The 8,243-nt window shown below is 42.6% G+C and overlaps 1 protein-coding gene across 1 annotated transcript; it reads left to right on the top strand.

The window, feature by feature from the left end:
• The first annotated feature begins 3,528 nt into the window (after positions 1-3,528).
• LOC115622593 (POU domain protein CF1A) lies at positions 3,529-5,841 on the top strand. Its single transcript, XM_030516590.1, is given in 1 exon segment — positions 3,529-5,841. A coding segment is annotated over 1 exon segment (2,217 nt). The 3' UTR covers positions 5,746-5,841.
• The last annotated feature ends 2,402 nt before the right edge of the window (positions 5,842-8,243 follow it).

Here is an 8,243-nt window from a genome sequence, read left to right as displayed (position 1 = left end):
TTCTTCTGGGGTTTAACTGCTTAACAAATAAACAGTAAAGCAGAGAGCAAAGCAAACATGCATATAAAAACAGAAAACGAAAATTAATGCTAAATAAGAAGAAAATTATGCTAATAATTATAAGCAAGTGCGCCAAGCGCGAGCCAAAGCCATAGCCATAGCCAAAGAGTCTTGGTAAGACGAAGGCAAAGCGAATAACGAGCGAGGCGAGCAACTGACTGACTGAGCGAGCGAGTAAGTGAGAAAAAAATGCAGCCAAAATGCTAATCAAGCTCATTATCATCCAAAATCAACGAAGTGCGAGCAACACCGGCGCCAATGGCATTGCGAGCGCCTACCACGAGATCTTCATTCATTCATAAATACTACAAGCGCTTAGTTTGCTCGCCACTCTGTATTTTTTGTCTCCTTCCATTTTACGCAAGGCATAATTATGCAACAAGTCCTTTCATGGACAAAAAACCAAAGCGGCGCGTGCGCATTTAGCATAAAATAAAAAAAATAAATTCAAGAAAAATTATTCATAGCGCAAAACTGGATTTTGACTGCAATCTCGCACACTAACTCCGTATAAATGTATGCGCTAGGGCTAAACATATTTGAAATTTAAATAAATTTTTTAGCGCCTAATTATCATGTAAATTTTTTGGAAGGACCCCAATACTCTGTGCTGCTCGTTCGCTCTCACTGTTCCTCTTCAACCGTGTTGAGTGACGGACGCTGTGTGGCTTATTAATTATGCCCAAGTGCGTGGCCAAAGGACTCACACACACACACACACACATAACAACAAAAAACAGTGAGAAAAAATGTAAATAAAATGATGCAAATTATGTTGACCCCGACGTGTGTTGTGTTCCTAGTTTGCATAATTCTTTTTGACCTGCCGCAAGGTGTTATAACTGACTGAGCAATGTGTTTTTGGAAAGGTTTAGCTGCGTATTTGATAGGACGCGGTATTGGAAACCTATTTGGGAAGATGAATTATTTCTTTTGTAGCTTTGAAAGATTTAAAAAAGGACAATTATTTCACTTGCTTCCTTATTTATATGTTGGAGAATTAAAGCTGAAGCTCAGTCTGACTATAGTGAGATATTGTATTGTGGAGAGATTTAGACCATTTGCATCAAAAACAAGACCATTAGTCTAAATTGGCTTATCAACATGCTTGCAATCTTTGCATCGGATTAGCTCTTTTGTCTGTCTATTTCTTAAAATAGGTTGCAATTTTTAGGCCATTCCCTTCTTGGCTAGTAACTGCTCCACTCAATCAAAATCACAATGGATGGGTATAATAGAAACTATGCAAATCATGGACATTGCTTGCTGTTAAAATCAATAAAAAATGAACACGCTCTGCAAAAGAAATCAATAATCACACACACACGCACGCACACAGATACATGTACACAGTTAATATACTTAACGGTAAAAAGGCTCTAAGACGCGAGTACCACACAATGCGCCTTTTCTTTGAAAGTGACAGACAAATGAACAATCCAAACTAACTGACTGACTGAATGACGGCTGAACTAACTGAGATAGTAGTAGTGTTTATGCATAACAAGAAAGAGCGAAGAGCGTGCGCGTTACATTGAAACATTTGCATGCAAATTTATTGGCGCGATACATTTCAATTAATGTGCGACTGATTTTACAGTTGTGTACTAACGCGTTAGATGAACAGATAGATAGATAGATGGATGGATAGCTGGATAGGCAGATTATGCAAGAAAAGTTAAATTGCCGCCCATTGTACACGAAAAAAAAGCACGCCCCAACATTTCTAGAGTGTGGTTGTAATTGTTGTTCGCTCACAAAAATGAAAGCAAAAGTTATATATACTTATTTATGTATATATATATTTTTCGTTCAACAATACGCACAAGATAGACAATAGACTTATTGGATACATTTGCCGGAATATTTCAGTTGCTGCCCAACGCCGACGCACACGGGCTACTGAGCAGCAAAGCTTGTCCACAATCCCAGTCAGAGTTGAGTCGGCAGTCCTGCCTCTTCAGGAAAAGCTTCTGCTGTGTGTTGTGCGATAAAAGAGGCGCGCATGGCCATACGCCAAGGGTCCCCCCATATGCTTGCTCTCTCTTTTGCACACACATACTCAGGCACACACAGAGATAGGCGATACTCAAATGTTTACAGAGCGCCAATGTCTATGCCTATCGCTGTTCAATTGTCGGTGTGTGCGTGCGTGTGTGTGTGTGTGCAATTAAAAATGTCACTCTGCATTGGAATCTACAAGCTGCTTTAGTGGGCGTCGCATTGGAAGCAGCCCAATAGAGCGCAAGTCAATTTCCAGGCACACATACACACAAATACAGGCACACCAAGAAGGCGAGCATACAGCTTGCTATCTCGCTCACTGTGCCAGCCATTTAATGCTTGCGCTCGCTCCAACACAGTTCGTCAAATGGCGCGTATTGGAAGACGGGTTGAAAAACTGGTTTCCGTTGCCGCTGCTGTCAGTGTGTGTATATACATATGGCTTTCAGTGTTTGTGTGTGTTTGTGTGTGTGTCTGCCTGTCGTTGTCGTCGTCGTCATCGAGAGCTGTGCGCTCCGTAGCGCCGTTGGCCGCTGCATGACGTTAGTTCACTTCGATAGCTCTACGAGTTTGCACGTGAATTTTCTCCATAGGCTCTGGCGTTGCGCGTAGAATAATTTTCTTGTGACTACATACTTGTATCTTGACAACAAAATAGCCGCAGTAGCAGCAACATCAGCAGCAGCAGCAACAGCAGAAGCAGCAACAATAAATAAGTTCATCTCTTGCCCGGCATAAGCAAAACAACAATTTCAGTGTTTCATTCAAAATAAAATAATATACAAAGAGAATATACAAAAATAAATCGCACCTCAAAATACGTAAATAAGCCGACAAATTGTGCTAAATGTCCAAAATGTGCTAATGTGTCTATATATATGTGTGTCTGTATGTGCACAATAAATTGCACCAAACAACAACAACAACAAAGAGAATTATAAAAATATTTAAAAAAGGCCCACCTGCAATTCGGCCCCTAAACGCGAGTTAATTACAATTAATAAACTGCGCAACTAGTCAACAACGACTGACTACAACAACAACAATTTGCGGGCAGACCAAGAGAATTTTTTGAACCGGTTCGCTGAATTTATACAACATATATAAATATATATATATATATATATAAACGGCAGCAGCCAGCCAATTGAGTCGACAAATAAGAAATACCGTCGGCCAAACAATTCTTTTGAGAATACATCTTTTGGCTGTCGCTGACTTGTTGAGTCAGTGTTCCCGAGCGGTATTGTCGTGATTGTTGCGACAACGGCCGCCTCTCAATTTTGTGTGTCGTCGGTGCCAGGCAAAGACTTCAAGACGGTTGCCTCACGGTTCGAGTGGAATGAGCATAGGGACACTGGGCTTCCTTTCGATCGATCGGTGTTCAAAGTCGTTAAACTGAGCCCCAACTTGGAGCCCTACCCCGCCACTGTGGAGGGCCTGAACAGCCCTAGAGCGGTGGGGATGGCCGCAACGTCGTATATGACACCGCCCAGCGGCGATTTGGACATGGCGCTGGGCGGCGGTGGCTATCACACGTCTTCGCCGCGCTCAGCCACCGATGCGGGCGAGATGAAATATATCCATCATCAGCATCATCATCACCATGCAGCCAGTGCCCATCATCAGTTGCCCTCATCGCCCAGTCCGAATGCGATTGTTGGTGGAGGCGGTGGTGGCGGTAACGGCAATGGCGCCGGCGGTCTTGGATTAAGTGGTTCCGGCCTCAGTTCCGTCACTCCCACCTCAGGCCTAGGCTCAAATCCCTGGACAGCACTGCATACAGATACCTGGGGTCTGCCCACACATCATACACACCATCATCCCGCCGCCGCAGCAGCCTCGGCCGCTGACACCGTTAAACAGGAAATGTCGCATCTAACACAACAGACACGCATCCAACAGGGCATGGTCTCGCCACATGCCGGCTGGCATGCACCACATGCGGGTCATTATGCGCCCACCGGTGGTTCGCCGCTCCAATACCATCATGCGGCCATGAACGGTATGCTGCACCACCCTGCACACGCGGCCGCCGCTGCACACCACCAGAGTGTGGCGCCCCTCCATCATGCACTGCGAGGCGAGTCCCCACAGCTGCACATTCACGCCCATCATATGGGCGGCGATCGTGATGCCATCAGTGGTGGCGAGGAGGATACGCCCACATCCGATGATCTGGAGGCCTTCGCCAAGCAGTTCAAGCAGCGTCGCATCAAGCTCGGTTTCACACAGGCGGACGTCGGGCTGGCGCTGGGCACTCTTTATGGGAATGTCTTCTCCCAAACGACTATTTGCCGTTTCGAGGCTCTACAGTTAAGTTTTAAGAACATGTGCAAGCTGAAGCCACTGCTCCAGAAGTGGCTCGAGGAGGCAGACTCCACCACAGGCTCACCCACGAGCATTGACAAGATAGCTGCCCAGGGGCGTAAGCGTAAGAAACGCACCAGCATTGAGGTGAGCGTTAAGGGAGCCCTCGAACAGCATTTTCATAAGCAACCGAAGCCATCCGCACAGGAAATCTCATCACTGGCGGACTCCCTACAGCTGGAGAAGGAGGTGGTGCGTGTGTGGTTCTGCAATAGGCGGCAAAAGGAGAAGCGCATGACACCGCCAAATACGCTCGGTGGCGATATGATGGATGGAATGCCACCCGGTCATATGCACCACGGTGGCTATCATCCGCACCACGACATGCACGGCAGTCCAATGGGCACCCACTCCCATAGTCACAGTCCGCCTATGCTGAGCCCGCAGAACATGCAATCCGCGGCAGCGGCACACCAATTGGCGGCTCACTAGCAATCAGAAATCCAGGAGTCGAACTCAGCTGCAGCTGCGTCCACTCCTGCATCCAGTCTGCACCAGCAGCAGCAACAACATCAGCAACAACAACAGCACCAACAACAACAACAACAACAACACACGCCCAATACACCGTCCTCGAGTGCGGGCTCGTCGACAACAATGACCACCAATGTGATGTCACCACAAAGTCCCCTTGGTGGTGGCGGCGGCAACGGTGGTTCGAATGGCGGTGCTGCTGGTCAGAACAACAATAATAATAATAACAATAATAGTAGCACCAACAATAATAATAACAACAACAATGACAACGACTCGCACTTGTCTCAGGTGAAGCAACAACAACAGCAACAGCAACAGCAACAACAACAACAACAGGCATCGTCGATAGCAGCCGCTGCAGCCGCTGCTATGTACATCGATCCGATGCGCTATCAACACCCGCACCACCATCCACATCAGCATCCGCATCTGAATCCCGCGCATCATCCGCATCTCTTCCACACTAGCGAGCAACAGCATGCGGCACTACAGCATCCAATCCAATCCCAGCTATCGCCCGGTGGTAGCAGCAACAGTGGTGCCCTGCAAGCGCCCACCTCGGCATCACCCTCGTCGGCGTCCTCGGTGTTGGGCGTAGGCGTGGGTGTGGGTGGTGCACATTTAAACCTGAATCCACACCCGGCGCTTCATCAGCACCACCACTATCAGCACCACCATCACCAGCAGCACCACCACCATCATCAGCAGCAGCAACAACAGTTGCACGCTCGCCGCCTCTTTGAACTGAGTCTACAGTTTGGGGCGGCGGCGGCGCCTGGAGCTGTGCGCCACTTTAATTCGTTCGGTGGTGCGGGTGGTGCTGGCGGTGAATAGCATTCGTCGGCTGCCTGGTTCGGCTACGAGTCCTCATAGGACACGCTGCTGAGCGGGTGGCTGTGCAAACAGGAGCCGCAACTCTAAGGCACAACTTTCTCCAACCATATGGATGGAGGGAGGGGGTAGGGTAGGGGGGATTAATTTCTTTCGTTGTAAGGCAAATCGAACTACCAGTGCATTAATCTGTGTTAAAACTTCAAACTAGTTAAGGACGAGACAGAGAGTACAGAGTGAAAAGAGAGAGATAGAGGGGAATAGCAAGCAGAGAGCTGAGAAAAAATAAAAACTACCGCCCCAACATTTTTTGTTCAAAGTTTCAAAAACTTGCTAAAAAACAAATGTAAAAATAAAATGAAACCAAGCACACGCAATTAAAATCAAACGTGAAACCAAGTGATGTTAAAAATATAAAAATTAATGTTTTAAATATAAAGGCAAAAACTAAACTAAAAAAAACAAAAACAAAACACAAAAACAAAAACAAAGAACTGTGCGCAAAGTGTTAAAAATAACTTCAAATTAAGAAGAGATCTAAAATGTTAAATTTCAAATCAAACCTCAACAGTTGCAAGCACTCAAGGCCGCTGTACAAGGTAATTGTCTTCTAAGCATTACTATTGAGGCGGCCACGCCCACACATTTTTAACACTTTGACGCAGACGCGTAGCATTAAACAAAAATGAAAAACAAAAAAGTTAGCAAAAACAAAAAAATGTTAGCAGAGAACTGGTCGGCCCGCTAATAAAGCACAGGGTCTATAGCAAGGAGTCGTCAGTTACCAGCCGTGCATATATATACATATATATATAGCCAGTAGTCCGTACTATAAAATAGTTGCAATCGCACACACACACACACACACAAATAAAAAGAATAAAAATTCCCAAACACACACACACACACAAACATACTACATACATATACAAAAATTGAAAACAGAATCGAAAAACGAAAACTTAGAATTTAAAGCGCGCGGCGGAGTAAAGAAAAACCATCTGTAAATAACTACAGTTAAGTCATATTTTTAGCTTTAAATGCAATTGTAGATTTTTTAATATAAATGGAAGTAAAACAAAAACGAGAAAAATAAGCAAAAAACATGCATAAATATAAATTCGTACTTTGTAGGCGGTAAACTAAATAGGCACTTGAAGTTTAGTTACTTAGTACTGTACTTTCTATATAAGCAAATAATTATAAAAGAGTAAGAAAAGCAAGAAGGAAAACCACATAGCTAAATCTTAAATTTATAAAATCGAATAATCAAATACCAGAAATGCTAAATTGTAAAATATAATACCGATTGATGTACATTAATGATAAACAAAATAAACTGAAACTATTTCAAACAAACAACAAAAAACGAAGAATAAATATAATATGATTGTGTAAAAAATGTTTAATGTTTTTTATATATAGTATGTATAGATTATGAAACATTTTTTATAAAACAAAAAGTGGCCGTTTTTTAATTTTTTATTGTATAAAAAATGAAAACACAAATTTTTAACTATTACTTAAAGATCGCTTTTAGTTATTTTTTGGGTGTAATTAAATTAAATTAAATTGAACAACAAAATATATATACAACAAAAACCTTTGTTTAGTTATTTTGTTTGGTACGTTGAAAACTACAAATTACTGATGATAATGACGAAAAAAAATTTAAAATAAAATTACAGCAAGAAAAACATTTAACATTTAAGCCATGCCCTCAATTGTATAATAAATTATGCTACAACAAAATGGAAGCACCAAGTCAACAAAAGCGGTATATTCCACCCACACCAACACTCACACAAACACACACACACACATATATATATACACACAATACAAAAACAAAAAGAAACCAAGAAAAGATGAACAAAAAAAAAACAACAAAACTCTTTAAAAAAATAAAAAAGAATATTATTCGAAAAGAAAAAATTCACAATTGTCCTTTTATTATTATTTAATTAGCGTTTATGGCGTCCATTTTGTTGTTGTTGCTTTTTATTCCATGGCGTGGGCTGGATGCAAACTTTATGAGTCGTTGGTTTTGACAGTTTTATGAGCAGAGCCTTTTGTTTTCCCGTTTCCCATTTCGATAATTGCGCGTATTATTTTTGTTTATTTAAACTTTAAAGTGTTCGAAAAACCATTAACAATTAAGTGGCATATAATGCGATTGCCTACCTCAGAGCAATTGGCAATTAACTAATAATGCTTATTGTTTTTGTTGTTGTTGTTGTCGCTGGTGCTGGTTCTGTTGGCTTTGGCGGTCATAAAAAACCGTGGCATTACATTAAAAAAATTGTTATAAGGCTTTAAACGATTTTGTGCTAAGTGGCACGCATTTTTACTGGGGTCAGATTTGTGCGCAGCAATTGGAGCAGTACTTAATTCCGTGACGTCACAATGAGTAATAAAGGGACTTTTTATTGAACTTTCAGATATCGATCAAATGCTTGACATATTTATCTTAAATTCTTTATACCTTTGTTCTTATGAAT

This window comes from Scaptodrosophila lebanonensis, unplaced genomic scaffold, assembly GCF_003285725.1.
Source record: "Scaptodrosophila lebanonensis strain 11010-0011.00,11010-0021.00 unplaced genomic scaffold, SlebRS2 tig00000043-arrow-pilon, whole genome shotgun sequence".
Classification (NCBI taxonomy): domain Eukaryota; kingdom Metazoa; phylum Arthropoda; class Insecta; order Diptera; family Drosophilidae; genus Scaptodrosophila; species Scaptodrosophila lebanonensis.
Note: the sequence above shows the minus strand (reverse complement) of the source record. Positions and strands in the feature narration are given on the sequence as shown.